The 19443-nt window shown below is 36.1% G+C and overlaps 1 protein-coding gene and 1 pseudogene across 9 annotated transcripts in view; both read right to left on the reverse strand.

The window, feature by feature from the left end:
- Nucleotides 1-252: 252 nt before the first annotated feature.
- CCDC18 (coiled-coil domain containing 18) overlaps nt 253-19443 on the reverse strand; it is a 101022-nt gene continuing 81831 nt past the window's right edge. For 6 of the 9 annotated variants that reach the window (XM_070592630.1, XM_070592626.1, XM_070592628.1 and 3 more), the window contains 3 exons: nt 15802-16002; nt 11515-11982; nt 253-1093 (listed from right to left, as the gene is read on the reverse strand). In XM_070592630.1, coding sequence (XP_070448731.1) covers nt 1079-1093; nt 11515-11982; nt 15802-16002 — 684 coding nt within the window. In that variant the 3' untranslated portion in view covers nt 253-1078. The remainder of the gene's footprint in view (nt 1094-11514; nt 11983-15801; nt 16003-19443) is intronic. The other 3 variants (XM_070592627.1, XM_070592634.1, XM_070592633.1) reach the window with 3 other exon arrangements.
- On the reverse strand, nt 16922-18079 carry LOC103541852 (archaemetzincin-2 pseudogene; annotated as a pseudogene).

Raw genomic sequence — 19443 nt, forward strand, 5'->3', positions numbered from 1 at the left:
AAATTTATAAAGGAGTCAGATGTACATTGTGACTCTACTCAGTAATGGTCGCTAGTCTATGAACAAGAACACATAGCACAAGGTAAAAAGACAGGGAAAAGGAAATAAGGGTGCTAGCTAAGGAGACTGACTCAGTGATTAACTCTTCGAGTTAAGTCACTAGTAGGTAGCAGTAAAGAGATAACTTTATTCAGCTCCTGACAAATAATTACAACTCTGAATTAGTGTTGTTCAAATGGTACTGTCAAGATATTAATGGCTTTAATGTTTATTAGAAAAGGTTAACTCCATATTATTTTCTAAGGATACATTTATATTCACTTACAAATTAAATATTTGGTCTAATGACATCAAATCTGAACTCTTGAGAGATTTTTAAATTTGAAGGTTTAAATATGTCATCTTAATTTTGCTGCATTATTTTATTCTACCATAAAGCTGACCATGTGTAAATGGAGTCACTAACCCAAAGTCCATCTCTTGATACTTACAACAAACCAATTGCTTTGGAACGCATATTTGTGTCATTATGTTACACAATTCCACCTGTAAAACAGGAATAATAATAGTACCTACTTCACAAGATTGTTATGTAGATTAAATGAGTTAACAAATATAAAGTGCCTAGAAGAGCGCTCAATAAATGGTAAACTTTACTCAAAAAAAGCCAGCCATTATTAGTACGATTATGAACATGTGGCAGAATGACTTCTAAATTCATATTACTTATTTAAAAAATAAAGTATTACTAGAAAAATAAGCAAATAATAGGGCAGTCTGATTGAAAACATAAATTACTCAATGTACTTACTATGTGTTTTAACAATGATTTTTACATAAAAACAAAGACAAGGAAAGTGGCAAGTTTAAACCAAAAATAATGAATAAAATGAATTAATTTTCACAAAGTACAAGTAAGCTTTAGAAGAAAGACCTTTCTTTAAAAATATTGAAATATAAAATTTATTCAAAAGCAATAAAATAACAGCTTCTATGAAGAATGAACTACATATAATAAGTAAACACAGGACAGTACCAAAAACTCCATTTTTTTCATCACATCAAAATCTTCTTTTAATTACAAATTTTCTCCCTGGAATAATGCAAAATAATAGATTAATATTTGAAATATTCTTATATTTACTTAGCATTAAAGTCCACTATAATAATCAAGAGCAAATTTAAAGCAAGAGTGGAAAATATTTAGTAAATTGAAAAACATGAATCCTAAAAAGTCAATAATGGACCACGCAGATGTAAAAAGCAACTAATTCTGGTGGGGGTGGGGTGGGAAGGAGTGCAAGGTTACACTAAACTGATATAAAAAACAAAAACAGGGAACACAACAAGAATAAGATATTTAGATCTTACTGTCACATTATGGTTCAAATGAGGGCACAGTAAGGAAGACAGACGAAGGGCTACATGGAAAAAAGTCAATGAAAAAGCGAGAAGAGAGAAAAAATAAAGCAGAAAATGAAAAAGACAAAAGAAAAATATTTGCACAAAGAAGTACCACAACATGGAGAGGTAGAAAACTAAAGGGAAAAGGCCCAGGAGATTCTAAAAACACAAGTCAAATATCTTGTCACATCTTGGTCTTTACTTGGGCCAGGAATTTGAAAATGTTACCATGTCTCTATGTATTTACATGTACCTCTGCTTCATCTTGTTTTCCTCCATCTTTAATTGTTTTCCCTATAGCTGATGTTCTCAATTCTTATTTTTCATCTTATTGTATGGTATACAGACCATATTTTATAAACTACTTTTCCTTTTTTGAAATAAGATGGATATAAATAATACTTCTTATAATTTCCTAATAAACTGTGAATTAGCTAATTATCAGTATTCATGGCACCTCCACTGCTCTAATTCAAAATAAGAGTTCTTAAAGTCTGTGAACTCCTTGAAACTGTATTCAAAATTGTGTGCATGTATGATCTTTTGTGAGTTTTCACTTGGCCTATGTGGTATAATACTCTCCTAATTTTTCTCCTATCTCATTGTTTACTTCTCAGTTAACTTTATTGGATTTTCAACTTCCTGAATGCTAAAAATTATTTAGCCTTACTAAATTAGGCTTAGGTTTTGGACTTATTTTTTCTCCTTCCACTAATTCCCAGCATTACGCCTTTAACTACCATCTATATGCTGATGATATCTAAATTTATACTTCACTCTCATACATCCAATCATTCATCATCTCCTCTTGAATATCTAATAGAAATCTCAAATTCAATATATTTAAAATGAAACTCTTGATTCTTTGCATGCCTCCAAATCTGCTCATCTTATAGGATTCCCGTCTCAGCAAATACTCAGTTACTCTGGCCAACTCTTCGCTCAATTACTCTGGCCAAAATCTTTGGAGTCTTCCTTGACTTCTATTTCACTCAAAACCTACAGCAAATTCTCTTGGCTTTACCTTCAAAACATATCCAGAAATTGAACCATTCTCAACACTTCCACATCTATCCTCCTGCCTATCCAAAATTGCCTGGATCATTACAAGTAGCCTCCTAGATGGTCTCTGCTATTGTCCCTTTATCATCAATTCTTCATAAAGCAGCCAAAGTGATCCTTTAAAACCATAAATCAGATGATGTCACTTCTCTAAACAGAACTCTCTAATAGCTTCCCATCATACTTCAAATAAAATCCAAAGTTCTTACAAAAGCTACAAGACTGCTAGGGCACCCACACCCCACCCACTATCCCACCTCAAGCATCATCTCTTACCTCATCTCCTATCATTCTTCCTCTTGTTTACATCAAACCAGCCACACACCTCCTAGCAGCTTTTTCAACATGCCAGGCATGCTGCCACGTCAGGACTTTAGTACCTGTTGCTCCCTTTCCTCCATTGCTCCTCCTCTAGATCTTGGGACTTCCGTACTTCCTACAGGATTCTGATCAAATGTCACCTTCTTGTGAAGCCTTCCCTGACCACCAAATCTAAAATAGTACCCCTGTCACACTGTATCCTCTTACCAGCTAGCTTTTCTTCATAACACTTATTTCCACCTGGCATTAGAGCATATGTATAGTTACTTGTTTATTGATGGTCTGCTCACTAAAATGTAAGCTCGGTTTGGATAGGGTCTTGCTCATTTTTATGTCTATAATCCCTGTGTATGGTATATAGTGGATGCTCAATAGATTCTGAATGAATCAAATGGCTCAATAAATAATACACAGTAACCACAACTGTAGTTTTAAAGATTAGATGAAAACTAATTTTATCAGGCTTTATAGAAGATTGCCTTGTTTATTATACCATCTGCCTTGTTTGCTATACACTTGAAATTTCATAATGTACACATTTAGTTTTACCAATAAGAATATTGCTATACTTATACAGTTTTCTGCTTATAAATAGTAAGTTAAACTCTTGTTATTATTTATTTTTATTATTGTTAGTTTTTTATTGCGGTAACATCGGTTTGTAACATTATATAAATTTCGGGTGTACATCATTATATTTCAATTTCTGTGTAGGTTATATCACATTCACCACCCAAAGACTAATTACAATCCATCACCACACACGTGCCTAATCACCCCTTTCACTCTCTTCCCTCCTCACTTCCCCTCTGGTAGCCACCCATCCAATTTCTGTCTCTATGTGTTTGTTGTCGTTTTCATCTTGTATTTATGAGTGAGATTTTATGGTATTTGACTTTGTCCCTCTGACTTATTTCGCTTAGCATAATACCTTCTAAGTCCATCCATGTTGTCACTAATGGCTAGATTTCCCCTTTTTTATGCCTTAGTATTCCATTGAGTATATATACCACCCCTTCTTTATCAATTCGTCCCTTGATGGGCACCTAGGTTGCTCCCAAGTCTTGGCTATTGTGAATAATGCTTCAATGAACATAGGGGTGCATGTATCTTTACGCATTTGTGTTTTCATGTTCTTTGGATAAATACGCAGCAGTGGAATAGCTGGATCATATGGTAGTTCTATTCTTAAATTTTTGAGGAATCTCCATACTATTTTCCATAGAGGCTGCACCAGTTTGCACTCCCACAAGCAGTATATGAGAGTTCCCTTTTCTCCACATCCTCTCCAACACTTGTTATTTCCTGTCTTGTTAATTATAGCCATTCTGACAGGCATGAGATGATATCTCACTGTAGTTTTGATTTTGCATTTCCCTGATAGTTAGTGATGTTGAACATCTTTTCACATGCCTGTTGCCATCTGTATATCGTCTTTGGAGAAATCTCTGTTCAGACATTTTGTTCTTTTTTAATTGAGTTAGGCTTTTTGTTGTTGAGATGATGAGTTCTTTATATATTTTGGATAGTAACCCCTTATCAGATATACAGTTTCCAAATATCTTCTTCCAACTGTTAAGTTGTCTTTTTGTTTTGTTGATGGCTTCCTTTGCAGTGCAGAACTTTTTTAGCTTGATGTAGTCTCATTTGTTTATTTTTTCTATTGTTTCTCTTGCCCAGTCAGACATGGTATTTGACAATATGCTACTAAGACAGATGTCGAAGAGTGTGCTGCCTATGTTTTCTTTTAGAAGTTTCATAGTTTCAGGTCTTACATTCAAGTCTTTAATCCATTTTGAGTTAATATTTGGGTATGGTGTAAGATAACGGTCTACTTTCATTCTTTTGCATGTGGCTGTCCAGTTTTCTCAATACCATTTATAGAAGAGACTCTCCTTTCTCCATTATATGTTCTTGGCTCCCTTGTCGAAAATTAGCTGTCCATAGATGTGTGGGTTTATTTCTGGGGTCTCAATTCTGTTCCATTGATCTGTCCGTCTGTTTTTGTGCCAGTACCATGCTGTTTTGACTACTATAGCTTTGTAGTATATTTTGAAGTCAGGGAGTGTGATACCTCGAGCTTTGTTCTTTTTTCTCAGGATTTCTTTGGCTATTTGGGGTCTTTTGTCATTCCACACAAATTTTAGGATTATTTGTTCTATTTCTGTGAAAAATGTCATTGGAACTTTGATAGGGATTGCACTGAATATGTACATGGCCTTAGGAAGTATGGACTTTTTAACTATGTTAATTCTTCCAATCCAAGAACATGGAATATCTTTCCATTTGTTTGTGTCTTCTATTGCTTTCAACAACGTTTTATAGTTTTCAGTGCACAGGCCTTTCACCTCCTTGGTTAAATTTATTCCTAGGTATTTTATTCTTTGGTTGCAATCATAAAGGGGATTGTATTCTGAATTTCTCTTTCTGCTACTTCATTGTTAGTGTATAGAAATGCAACTGACTTTTGTATGTTGATTTTGTATCTTGCAACTTTACCATATTCATTTATTATTCTAAAAGTTTTTTGGTGAATTCTTTAGGGTTTTCTACATATAAAATCATGTCATCTGCAAATAGTGACAGTTTTACTCCTTCCTTTCCAATTTGGATCCTTTTATTTCTTTTTCTTGCCTGATAGCTCTGGCTAGGACTTCCAATACTATGTTAAATAAGAATGGTGAAAGTAGGCATCTTTGTCTAGTTCCTGTTCCAAAAGGGATAGCTTTCAGTTTTTCCCCATTAAGAATGATATTAGCTGTGGGTTTGTCACATATGGCCTTTACTATGTTGAGGTACTTTTCTTCTATACCCATTTTATTAAGAGGTTTTATCATAAACGGATGCTGTATCTTATCAAATGCTTTCTCTGCATCTACTGAGATGATCATGTGCTTTTATGCTTCATTTTGTTAATGTGGTATATCATGTTGACTGATTTGCAAATGTTGAACCATTCTTGCATCCTTGGAATAAATCCCACTTGATCATGGTGTATGATCTTTTTAATGCATTGTTGTATTCGATTTGCTAGTATTTTTTTTTTTGAGGGTTTTTGCATCAATGTTCATCAGTGATATTGGCCTGTAATTTTCTTTTTTTGTGTTGTCCTTGCCTAGTTTTGGTATCAGGGTAATGTTGGCTTCATAGAATGAGTTAGGAAGCTTCCCCACCTCTTAAACTTTTTGCAAGAGTTTGAGTAGGATAGGTATTAAGTCTTCTTTGGATGTTTGGTAGAATTCACCAGGGAAGCCATCTGGTCCTGGACTTTTTTTTACCTTTTGGGAGGTTTTTGATTACTGTTTCAATCTCCTTACTGGTGATTGGTCTACTCAAATTCTCTACTTCTTCTTGACCCAGTTTTGGAAGGTTGTATGATTCTAAGAATTTACCCATTTCTTCTAGATTATCCAATTTGTTGGCATATAGCTTTTCATAGTATTCTCTTATAATCTTTTGTATTTCTGAGGTGTCTCCTGTAATTTCTCCTCTTTCATTTCTGATTTTATTTATTTGAGCCTTCTCTCTTTTTCACTTGGTGAGTCTAACTAAATGTTGTCAATTTTGTTTATCTTTTCAAAGAACCAGCTCTTAGTTTCACTGAATTTTTCTGTTGCTTTTTAAGTCTGTATTTCATTTATTTCTGCTCTGATTTTCATTATTTCCTTTCTTTCACTGATTTTGGGCTTTGTTTGTTCTTCTTTTACCAGTTCCTTTAGTAGCACTGTTAGATTATTTGAGCTTTCTCTTGTTTGTTGAGGTAGGCCTGTATTGCCATAAACTACTCTCTTAGAACTGCTTTTGCTGTATCCCATGCATTTTGGCATATTGTATTTTCATTTTCATTTGTCTCCAGGTATTTTTTGATTTCTTTGTTGACCTACTCGTTGTTTAGTAGCATTTTGTTTAATCTCTACATTTTTGTGGCTTTTTAAATTTTCTTCCTGTAGTTGATTTCTAGTTTCACACTGCTGTGGCCAGAAAAGATGCTTGGCATTATTTCAATCTTCTTAAACTTATTGAGACATGTGTTATGGTCTAATATGTGATCCATTCTGGAGAATGTTCCACAAGCATTTGAAAAGAATGTGCATTCTGTGGATTTTGGATGGAATGTTCTGTATATACCTACTATGGTCTAATGTGTCATTTAAGGCCAACGTTTCCTTATTAATCTTCTGTTTGGACGATCTATTCATTGGTGTAAGTGGAGTGTTTAAGTCATCTACTATTATTGTGTTACTGTCTATTTCTCCTTTTACATCTGTCAATAATTGCTTTACATATTTAGGTGCTCCTACGTTGGGTGCATAAATATTTACAAGCATTATATCCTCTTGTTGGATTGTTCCCTTTACCATTATGTAGTGCCCTTGTGTCTTGTTACAGTTTTTGTTTTAAAGACTATTTTCTCTGATATAAGTGCTGCTACATCAGCGTTCTTTTCTTTGCCATTTACATGGAGTATCTTTATCCGTCCTTTCACTTTCAGTTTGTGAGTGTCTTTAGGTCTGATGTGCGTCTCTTGTATGCAGCATACATATGAGTCTTGATTTTTTAACCCACTGGCCCCCCTATGCCTTTTGATTGGAGCATTTAGTCTGTTGACATTTAAAGTAGCTATTGATAAGAATGTACTTATTGTCATTTTGTTAGTTTTTCTCTGGGTGTTTTAGTAGTTCTCCTCTGTTCCTTTCTTCTTCTCTTGCTCTCTTCCTTTGTGGTTTGGTGGATTTATTTAGTATTATGTTTGGGTTCCTTTCTCTTAATTTTTTGTGTATTTATTACAGGTCTCTGGTTTATGATTACCATGAGGTCCATATATAATAACCTACATATATAGCAATCTAAATTAAGTTGATGATCTCTTTAGTTTGACCTCTTGCTAATAGCTCTATTCTTTTACTCTCCTCCTCCCATATTTTATGTTTTGGATACCCTATCTCACCTCTTTTTCTGTGCATGTGTATCCGTTACTCTCTTATTGTGGAAATAGACAATTTTAGTGCTTCTGTCTTTTGACCTTCATATTAGCTTCATAGGTGGTTGAATTGCTACCTTTACTGTATATTGGCCTTTACCAGTGACTTTATTGCTTTTTTTAAGATAATTTTTTATTCCTATTTGTGCTCTCTTCTTTTCCACCTAAATGAGTCCCTTTAGCATTTCTTGTAAGGCTGGTTTCTTGGTGATAAACTCCTTCAGTTTTTGCTTGTCTGGGAAACTCTTTATATATCTCCTTCCATTCTGAATGATAACCTTGCCCCGGAGAGTATTCTTGGCTGTAGGGGGTTTTTTTTTTTGTCATTCTCCCCGAAGCCCCCTAGTACATGGTTGTATATTCTAGTTGTGAGTGCCTCTGGCTGTGCTACGTGGGATGTCACCTCAGCATGGCCTGAGGAGCAGTGCCATGTCCACACCTGGGATCCAAACCGGCGAAACCCCTGGCCACCAAAGCAGAGCGCACAAACTTAACCACTCGGCCACGGGGCCAGCCCCTCAGCTGTCGGTTTTTTCCTTTCAGCACTTTAAATATACCATGCCACTCCCTTCTAGCCTGTAAGGTTTCTGCTGAGAAGTCAGCTGATAGCCTTATGGGGTTTCCCTTGTATGTAACTTGTTGCCTTTCTCTTGCAGCTTTTGGGATTCTCTTTTTATCTTTAATTCTTGACATTTTAATTACAATGTGTCTTGGTATGGGCCTCTTTAGGTTTATCTTGTTTAGTGCTGTGTTTCCTATACCTGGATGTCTGTTTCCTTCCTTAGGTTAGGAAAGTTTTCAGCTATTATTTCTTCAAATAGCTTCTCTGCCCCTTTGTCTCCCTCTTCTCCTTCTGGGACAGCTGTAATACACATGTTAGTGTGGTTGATGTTGTCCCAGAGGTCCCTTTGCCTGTCCTCATTCTTTTTAATCTTTTATCTGTTCAGCTTGGGTGGTTTCCTCTAGTCTTTCATCCAGCTCATTGATCCGTTCTTCTGTACCATCTCCTCTGCTGTTGAGTTCCTCTAGAGAATTTTTCATTTCCAGTATTGTATTCTTCATTTCTGATTGGTTCTTTTTTTATATTTCCCATTCTTTTTTGGAGTTCTCACTGAGTTCATCCATTCTTTTCCCAAGATCAGTGATCATCTTTATGACTTTTAGTTTGTACTCTTTGTCAGGTAGATTGCTTATCTCTTTTTCATTTAGTTCTTTTTCTGGGATTTTGTTCTGTTCCCTTACATGGAACATATTCCTTTGTCTCCTCATTTTGCCTCTTTTTCTGTGCTTATATCTATGTATTAGGTAGGTCTGTTATGTCTTCCTATCTTGGAGAGGTGGCCTTCTGTAAGTGACGCCTTATGAGGCCCCACAGTGTGCTTCCCTCTTGTCACCAGTTTCAAATGTTCCAGGAGTATCCCCTGTGTGGGCTACATGTGTCCTTCTGTTGTGGCAGGGTTGCTCTTGCTGAAGATGTTAGGGGAGACTAGGCTGTCCCCCCGGCCAGCTGGTTGTAATGCTCAGCTGCATGTGGCCCTTCAGGCACTTAACTGGGCCTGGGAAGCCCCAGCACAGTTGGCTGCAAGGTCAAATAGCACAGTCAAGTTGCAGTTTTTCTGTTAAGTGATTAGGCCCCCAGCTTGGCTGGTTGCTAGGCTCAGGGGCTTACAATTGCTACAGGCCTCTGGCCCACAGGCTGTTGTCAGCTTACTCAGGATTGCAGCTGAGTGGGGCTGGCCCCAGGCATGGGAGCACCCAATTGTTTCAGGTTTTGGAATGTGAAGCCAATCCCCTAGGTGGCTGTTTGAGAAGTACAAGTCTGCTGCAGCTGACAAGCCCCACCACCTGCAGGGCCACATACCCTGTCAATACAGTTCTGCCCTGTGCACGTGCCCCGACCGACTGAAGCCAACCTGGTTGCCTCACTGCATAGGCCTCACACACTCTGCTAATGCAGGCTTGCCCTTTGTGCATGCCCTGCCCTATGGAGGCAGACCCACTTGCCCTGCTGCAGAGGTTCCAGGCCCCCTACTTATGTGGGCCCGTAAGTTGCCTGAGGGCTTGCTGGTAGGTAGGGCCAATCCCTTGGCTGGGCTGCCTGCCTTGGCTGAGCTGGATTAAATCAGTGCTCTAGCAGGTGGGGCAGACCCTGGGCTAACAGGCCAAGGGAAGAACTCCAGTGCCATCTGCCAGTGTCTGTGTCAGCATGTCTGTACTAGGTCACAGTAATGGCTACTGCCAATGTCTCAGTCCCTGGGGAGGTCTTACCTCTCACCGAGATGCAGTCAGAGCCTATCAAGTGAGTCTCTTTTCACCAAACTGTGTACCTTTCTTTCCAGTGATTTTAGGTGGCTTTCCAAAACAGGTGAATTTGTGCATGGGCCTTTTAAGAGCAGGCTTTTTCCCTTCTATGACCAATAGCTTTTCTGGGGGTATTACTCATTACAGTTAATAGCCAGCAAAGCCAGATATTATGCCACTTGTCTCTGTTGTGCAGAGTCCAAAAGCTGCTCACTGTGGTAACACTTCTCTGCTGAGATCTCCCACTGCTCCAGGGAAGGCTTCATACCTTAAGATGGTCCCCAGACGGCCGGCTGGGAAGTGTCAGTGCCAGAAGGTGGCTTTTTTGTCTTCAGAAAGGAATTTCTGCCTCTCCCACCTCAGTCAGCACTGCCCCTTGTTGTGGGTTTTTTTTTTTTTATCCACTTTCAGTTCTCTCTCAGGCAAAATTGTTCGAAGAGTAGTCGTAAATTTGTTGTGTCCATGGAAGTAGGTGAGTTCCAAGTCTACCTATGCTGTCCTCTTTACAGTGAACTAAGCTCTTTTTTTTTTTTTTTTTGGTGAGGAAGATTGCTGCTGAGCTAACATCTGTGCCAATCTCCCTCTATTTTGCATGTGGGATGCCACCACAGCATGGCTTGATGAGCGGTGTGTAGGTCCACATCCAGGATCTGAACCCCCGAACCCCAGCCACCGAAGCAGAGCAAGCAAACCTAATCACTACAGGCCAACCCCTAAGCTCCTTTTAATGTAAGGAAGGATGTGAAGAAATGAAAAGAAGCTCCAACAGTTTTTGTCTTGGGTCCATTCTAAAAACACTTAAAAAATTTTTTAGGCCACCAAACTTAATTTCATGTTTTGGAAATGAAGCAAATAGGCTTTTGAAGAAAGCTGACATTACCCAGAAGAGACAGTTTATTCCTGTATGCAAAAAAAAAGATTAAATGCTTATAAACAATGTTGAGTAACTGTAAGGTATGTAGTAGGGATAAAGTTGCTTATTCACAATGATACGCCTAAAGAATAATGGGAATAGGTAAGTCATGCGAATGAGATATTCTGAGCCACTTGGAAGTCTATGACCAAAACAAAGGTTACCTTAATTCTTAACTAGAATGGTTTCCAGGAACATAACTAATTTTGGAGCTCCAAAAACATTTTCCACTATTCTAGAGTTCAAAATATTTTCCTAATATGAGGTAAAATTAGTTCTTTAATCAAATATAGAGATTATATTTAATCAAATATATAGGGTATTTTAACAAAAGTTTATTTTGAAAGCTAAATTTTCAAGTCTACTTGTTGAGGTAAAAGCACTGCAACTTTGAATGAATTTTTTTTGTACCTTCAATAATTGTGTACATCACCTAATGGCATGCTTCATTTAAATACATGTATTTTTCTACAAGTTATAACATGATATTGATTGGAGACAAATTATAACTTCTAATGCATGAAATACATACCTGAGTCAAACCAGCACCTGTCTGCATTGAAGACTTTTTTAACAGTCTCACTTCTTTGTTTATGTATCTTAGCATTCCACTAAGAGTACTGAAGTCATTTTTCTCAGAACTATCATCTTCTAGGTCATATGTGAGAGGTTTAAATGAGTCCGACTGGATAGAAGTCAGATCTTTCTGGCTTTCTTCTAATGTTGAAGGTTGTTCTAATTGCATTTTTTTTAAGTCCTGTAGTAATTCTTCAGAAAGATCTTCATCACTATGAGTTTTGAAACTAAGGTCACTGGCACTAATAGAGCGGCGTAGTTTTTTACTCTTGAAAAAAGCTGTATGAGAAGGTTTAGAAAATTTTGGTTCTTGAATGCCAGGAGTAATTTCTGTTGGAGATGTAAATGGGGCTAGTAGAAACTTGATGTCTTCTGCCCTTTCACGTCCAGAAATTTTGGCTTGTAATCTGGTTAATTCTGATTCCTATAGAGAAATTGGTACATAGTAGGTGCTAAATACATTTTTGTTAAATGAATAACTTAGAAAATCATGGACTCTTAGAAGTCATCTAAGTCAGCCTTCATCCCAAAACGGGAATTCTTTTTATAACAACTCATGAGAGTTTTCCAAGCTCTGTTTAAACCCTTCATTTTGGGACAATTACATATGTTCACTTCAAATATATTTAAACTATACTAAGGAATTCCATGAAAAGTAGCTTTTCCTTACAGATTTCTTTTCTTTTTTAGTATTAATGACAGTATCAATTTCTATTCAAGACTGAAATCCTACATCTAAAAATTTCTCTGCAAAAGTATAAAAGTACACTAACTTTTGTTAATCTAACATATATACATACAAAAAACGACTCCCTTCAGAATTTGTAATAAGAAATAAATGTATATAAGCTACTCTGCTTATATGTCCTCATTACAAGAAAGTTTATTACACTAGAAAGTTTTCAAAGAAAAAACTTTAAGGAAATGATTAATAATATTTAAAAAATCAATCCTTATTAACTAAACTTCTCATTTCTATAATTTTTCCATGTCCTTCATTTGGGTGCTCTGATCTAACTTTGGGATCCTAAGAATGAGACCGTATACACTGAAAAACCATAAAGCCTAAAAAAATGAATGAAGAGAAGACATTTTAACTTTAAAAGTTAAATAATATGTGTAGTACTCAAATATATTCTCTTTTTCTTACAGGTATCCATACGGTATATATTCCTAAATTAGTCACTTTTAATCTGATCGTTTCTATTCTTTCTAAAAATTCTGTGCTAATAACTAAAACTGTCATAACCACAGTGTGCATTACAAAATGAAAGTTGAACATGCATATTTCAGCTCTCTGATGTCTTTATACTACTTTATCTAGATAAACTTGATTTACAAGTGGTTAGTGTGCCAATTTTTTGTAGTAAGTCTTGTATTCACATTCTTATAATCACAATAAAGTAGCTATCAAGTTGACACACACAGGGTTGTGTGCAGTTGGACTTTTTAAAAGCACTCTTGTATGTTATCTACTCATAATTGAGAAAAGTGCTTTCTCAGATAAGTAGGATTCCATTTAACTTACAGTTTAACACCTAATTTTACAGTGAAATTTAGCATCCTGAATACATTAAACATAATTCAACTTTTTCTTAAGGCTCAAAGAAGGTCACTGTTGTGATCATGACTGCAGTGTGCCATAATATACTGATGCTTTTAGGGCTCTCAGAAAATGGTCTTAGCTTTGCCCTTGCCCCAGTTGCCCTCAAGTACGCGGGTACTTGTGAGGGTGCTAAAGGAAGTGAGCTGGAAAGATCAGTTGCCTCCAATACTGTTCTTACTTCTCTTCTGTCTCACTTCTGTTTCTGTTCTCTGTCATTTACAGCTGCTGTCAATGGAATTGCTTTCCATCATTTATAGCTACTTCTAATTGTTACAGTTATGCCAGCTTCTGTTCTTCTATTACCTTTTCTTCTTTCTCTCTATCCTCCTTAACTCCTCTTCAGGCTAGACTTTAGAGCCAGTTGACATTGACTTTGAGAGCTACTGTCAGAAAACAAAGGAATTCTATTTTCTGACTGGTATATTGGCTAATCATGGTGCACATTCTCAGATTTCTGTATCTATGGTTGATTTAAGAATTGCTATTATTTTGCCAATATTTTGGCAATTTCCTAAGTAGTTGAACTTAAAAACTTCTAAAAGAAGTCAGTAAAGTTGCAGGATACAAAATCAATATACAAAAATCAGTTGCATTTCTATATAGTAGTAATGAACTATCAGAAAGAGAAATTAAGAAAACCATCCCATTTACAACTGACTTAAAAAAAATAAAACACTTAAGAATAAATTTAACTAAGGAGGTGAAAAATCTGCACACTGAAAACTGTAAGACACTGAAAGAAATTGAAGAAAACACAAATAAATAGAAGGATATTCCATGTTCACAGATTGGAAGAATTAATATTGTGAAAATGTCCATACTACCCAAAGTGATCTACAGATTCAATTCAACTTCTATCAAAATTCCAATGGCATCTTTCACAGAAATAGAAGAAAAAAATTCTAAAATTTGTATGGAACCACAAAACACCCTGAATAGCCAAAGCAATCTTGAGAAAGAACAAAGCTGGAGGCATCATACTTCCAGATTTCAAACTATATTACAAACCTATAGTAATCAAAACGGTATGGTACTGGCATAGAAATGGACATACAGATCAATGGAACAGAATAGATTGCCCAGAAATAATCCCATGCATATACAGCCAATTAATTTATAACAAAGAAGCAAGAATATACATCTTCAATAGATAGTATCTTCAATAAATGGTACTGGGAAAATTGGACAGCCAGATGCAAAAGAAAGAAACTGGATCACTATCTTATACCATACACAGAAATCAACTCAAAATGGATTAAAATTTAAATTTAAGACCTGAAGCCACAAAACTTCTGCAAGAAAAAACAGGAGCAAACTCCTTAACATAATACGTGGCAATGATTTTTTGGATTTGACACCAAAAGCAAAGGCAACAAAGGCAAAAATAAACAAGAGGGATTATAGCAAACTAAAATCTTCCGCACAGCAACAGAACCATCAACAAAATGAAAAGGCAACCTATTGAATGAGAGAAAATATTTGCAAATCATATATTTGATAAGGGATTAATATCCAAAATACATAAAGAACTCATTCAACTCAGTAAAAATCCAAACAATCCAATTGGAAAATGGGTAGAGGAACTGAATAGACATACAAAGGGCCAACAGGTACATAAAAAGGTGCTCAACATCACTAATCATCAGGGAAATACAAATCAAAACCACAAGGAAATATTACCCCATGCTTGTTAGAATGGCTATCCTCAAAAAGACAAGAAATAATAAGTGTTGATGAGGACATGGAGAAAGGGAACATTTATGCACTTTTGGTGGGCATGTAAATTGGTGCAGACACTATGGAGAATGGTGTGGAGGTTCCTCAAAAATTAAAAACAGAACTACCACATGATCCAGCAATTTCACTTCTGGGTATATATTCCAAAGGAATGAAAAAGGATACTGAAGAGATATCTGCACTCCCATGTTCACTGCAGCATTATTACAATAGCCAAAACAAGGAAGCAACCTAAGTGTCTATCAACAGATCAATGGATAAAGAGGATGTGGTGTATATCTACATATAACGTATATGTAGATATACAATGTGTATACATACAATGAAATATACAGTGCTGTTTGGGACAACATGGACGAACCTTGAGGGTATTACACTAAGTGAAATAAACAGAGAAAGACAAATACTGCATAGTATCACTTGTATGTGGAATCTTAGGGATAAAAAAAGAGCCAAACTCAGAAACAGCAAGTAGAAAAGTGGTTGCCAGAGGCTGGGGAGGGAGGGGAAAGAGGAGAGGTTGGTAAAAGGGTACAACTTTTCAGCTCTAAGAAGAATAGTCTGAGGATCTAATGTATAACATGGTAACTACAGTTGGTAACACTGTATTGTATAAACTGAAATTTGCTAAAAGAGTAGAACTTAAATGTTCTTACCTCTCTCTAAAAAAAAGATTAAAAAAACCTTTGTTTCAACATTTACAAATTATTTCTCCTGTGCTAATATGATATCCATCTTATTAATAATTCCCCAATTCAATGTCTCCTAAATAAAATGCTTTCTATTCAAACAGGTCAATATTCGGTCATACAGTCTCCTACAAACTACAAGCATGGGAAAATAAGTCATAAACTAACTCTTTTATGGATATGCTTTATGTACTTTCATTTGTTTACTTACTTTAATAAGTAATGCTTCATTAGTAGCTTCAATTACTTCATTCCTGTCTTGGACTTGTTGATGCAAATCGCTTACAGTGTCCTGAGCTTCTTCTAATTCCAGTTTTGCCTTCTCTAACTGTTCATTTAGTTGCTGAACAGAAGACTTTTGAGAATCAGCAGAAATCTTCCACTTTGCATGGTTCTCCTGATGTGAAATCATCTATATAGCCCCAAAATGGAAAAGGTAAAGAAGAAAGAAAGAAAATAGGGTGGGCTTGGTTTCAACGTTCTAATACTTTCCACTTAAATGAAAGTAATTTTTTTTATAGTTACAAACATTTGATTTCTTGAAAAATAATTTACTAGAGGGAAAAAGGGGGAGAAGAAATCTAAAGTCTTAAATTTACTTAAGAACTGTTAACCAAATACAATGGACTGATTTTGGATCCTAATTTTAACAAATCAACTATAAAGACATTTTTGCGGCAATTGGGGAAATACAAACAATGATTGGATATGTGATGATATTAAGGAATTACTGTCAATTTTTAGGTGTGATGTGATAACAGTATTGTGGTTAGATTTTTAAAAAATGGCCCTTACCTTTTAGAGATGTTTACTGAAATGTTTACTGATGAAACAATGGGTCTGGGATTTGCTTCCAAATAATATGTGATATGTAGGGGAGGGGAAGAAGGGAAGCGAGCGAGCTTAAAGATATCAGTGACCATAGTTCCCAGTTTGCCTACGACTGTCTGGGTTTCATGCCTAGTGCCTTGGTGTAGTTACTAACAGCACCCTTTTTCATTCTAGTATTCCCTTTTAGGTAAAAGAAATGGTCAACATACTTATAAACGAAGTAAAATTAGACATGAGTTGATAATTACTGAAGTTGAATAATATATACGGGAGGATTTATACCATTCTCTTTACTTTTGAATTTTTCACAATAGTTTTTAAAATTCTCATTCTCAACAAAAAAAATCAGGAGTATTACAATTATTATTAAGTGACTTTTCTCACAATTCTGAAACCCGTATTTTAAAAATACTGATAAAAATTATTGATCCTTTTTCTACCTCTCTTACTTCAAGGATATATTCTATCATTTTTATATTCAAACAACATACACACTTTCAAAATACAACTTTGTCAAGTAACAAAAAGGAGAAAAACATATTACTTTTTTTTTTAACGTGCAAGTATTTATTTTAATCACTATTTGAAGGTCTTTATTTTTAGAGAACAGCAAGGCATTTTATTATCCATTCTTTCCATTCCTTAAAGGCTTCAACAGGTTTTGGCAAATTCACATTATCCTCACTACGTTTCTCAGGGACTCCAGCTTTGTCAGCAGGTTTGTCAATCTACCTCACCAGCACTTTCTATCTTTCTGTAAGGTTGAAACCAATAGCACACTGCAACTTGTGTAAACAGATAGGACAAAGGTTTAGGGGGCTCCAGGCAGCTTCTTCCAAGTGGCTGAAGCCTTATGTTAGGCATGCAAGCCACTGGCAGTGTCAAAGTCCAAATCTGTGTCCAATCTCATAGGTCAAGTCTTACAGGATCGAAGCAGCAAAACACTAGTCACTTCAGGAATGTAATACTTATCAAAAATCGAAGAGTCACTTGAAGATATTTTCTGCAGCTTCTTTACTTTGCCTTCATAGCATGAGCTATAAAAATTGCCATACGCGGCAAAGCTAATATCCCCACACCATCTGTCAAAGGGGTGTGTTCAAAGACAAAATTCTAGTGGTCTCTTTGGTAAAGCTCAACCATTGTTTTCCCACAACACAGAAGGCATCTTTAGGTTTCTTCTCTTTTAAGAACTGCCTGAATTTGTGGGTCTTATGTGTTACTGTCCACTCTAACACCTCATTGCAGAAACAGGACCCAGTTCCATAAGTTTTACTGTCAAGCCATAGAAATATGCTTCATAGTAGCCTTTCAGCCATTTAATGTATTCTTCACTGATAATTCTGGTGTTTCTTAGAGATCCAATGCAGTGTCTAGAAATACTACATTTCTCTGGAGAGGGTGTTTTTCTGTAAGGATCACTGAAAAACTGTTTAAGGTCTTGGGGGGCCTCAAGATGGGAGATGATCCAAATCTGACTATGAATGCAAGGTAATGGGTCCAAGATCACTGTCTGGCTGGAAGGCTTCATTCATCAAACACTCTTCCCCAGCACCTGACTTCTCATACTGTGACACAAGGGCTGGGTTCTTTGAGATGAGAGCTGTTTTTAGTGTCTGTTCAGAGTGCTGTACTGTTTGCATAATAAAAGGTCTCTTCCATTCACATGGTGTTCCTATGTGGAGTTTTCATCCTTCTGTTTGAATGGGTCAAACAGCTGTTCGACCACGGGGTTCACAAGATCGGCATGTTTGGGCCTGGCTGGAAAAGAGTTGTGGTGGGTGCCTTCACTCCTGACAGGCCTCAATGCCACCCCCTGCAGCCCCTGTACATGTGCCCATATTACACACTTTTACATCATATATATAAAATATTAGTATGAAATATTAAACAGCAATACTAAAACCATTTTTTACAATTCATTCTATGTACTATCTACTTATAAACAATTTAGGTGGCTTACATAACTAAAAGTAAAAAATTGGATAATTAAAAGTAAAAGTAGAATAGAGACCATATAATAAAAGTGTAATGAGTGGTTGCTGGCAAACACCTGAGATGGACTAATTATTAATGATGGTCACTAAGTTGAGCAACTAATATCAATTAAATAATTATGCTGAATCCAACAGCATTCACATTTGTCTCTAAAAGCCAAAGGCTGTAATCTCTCGGCCTGAGGATTAAATTTAGCTTGCAAATGTATTTTGTTTAGTAGACACAAAGTTTTCAAAGAGATCTGAATCTAAATGCACTTAAGCAAGATATGGTGACCACAAACCCAAACAATCCCTCATGAAGATGTTACTACACTCTCTTGAAAGGAGTTTAATATAAATGTGTTGGCAACCGTTGCCATATAGAAAAATGCTTTATTAAAACTTAATTCATTTAGATTCCATATATAAATTTTGGATAATATCTTCAAACATAGTTTTTAAAAAGACAAGAAATGCTATTTCTCTATGCCCATTTCTATAAAAGCTCAGGACATATTGATAGATAAAAGGCAAAGTAACAGGTTCTGGTATTGCCTATCTAACTTACAATCAGAACAAATGTTGGAAAATACAAAACATTATAGACTCACATCACATGAAACTGCTTACATTAGTTGTTAAATACCTCCGATTGTTTTTTGTTTTGTTTTGGTGAGGAAGATTGTTGCTGAGCTAACATCTGTGCCAATCTTCCTCTATTTTCTGTATGTGGGACGCTGCCACAGCATGGCTTGATGAGTGGTGGGTAGGTGTGTGCCTGGGATCTGTACCCACACTCCCTAGGTCCCTAAAGTGGAGCATGCCAACTTAACCACAATGCCACCGGCCTGGCCCCTCCAGTTAGTTTTGGCAAGTGTTATTTTATAACCAATGATGATGATGATGTGCCAGGCTCTGGTGTAAGCACTTTAACTATATTAATTCATTTAATCCTCAACACAGTTCTATGAGATAGATACATTATATCCATTTTAGATAGATTAAGTTAATTGCCCAAAGTCACATAAGTGCTAAATGCTGAG

This window comes from Equus przewalskii, chromosome 24, assembly GCF_037783145.1.
Source record: "Equus przewalskii isolate Varuska chromosome 24, EquPr2, whole genome shotgun sequence".
NCBI classification, from domain to species: domain Eukaryota; kingdom Metazoa; phylum Chordata; class Mammalia; order Perissodactyla; family Equidae; genus Equus; species Equus przewalskii.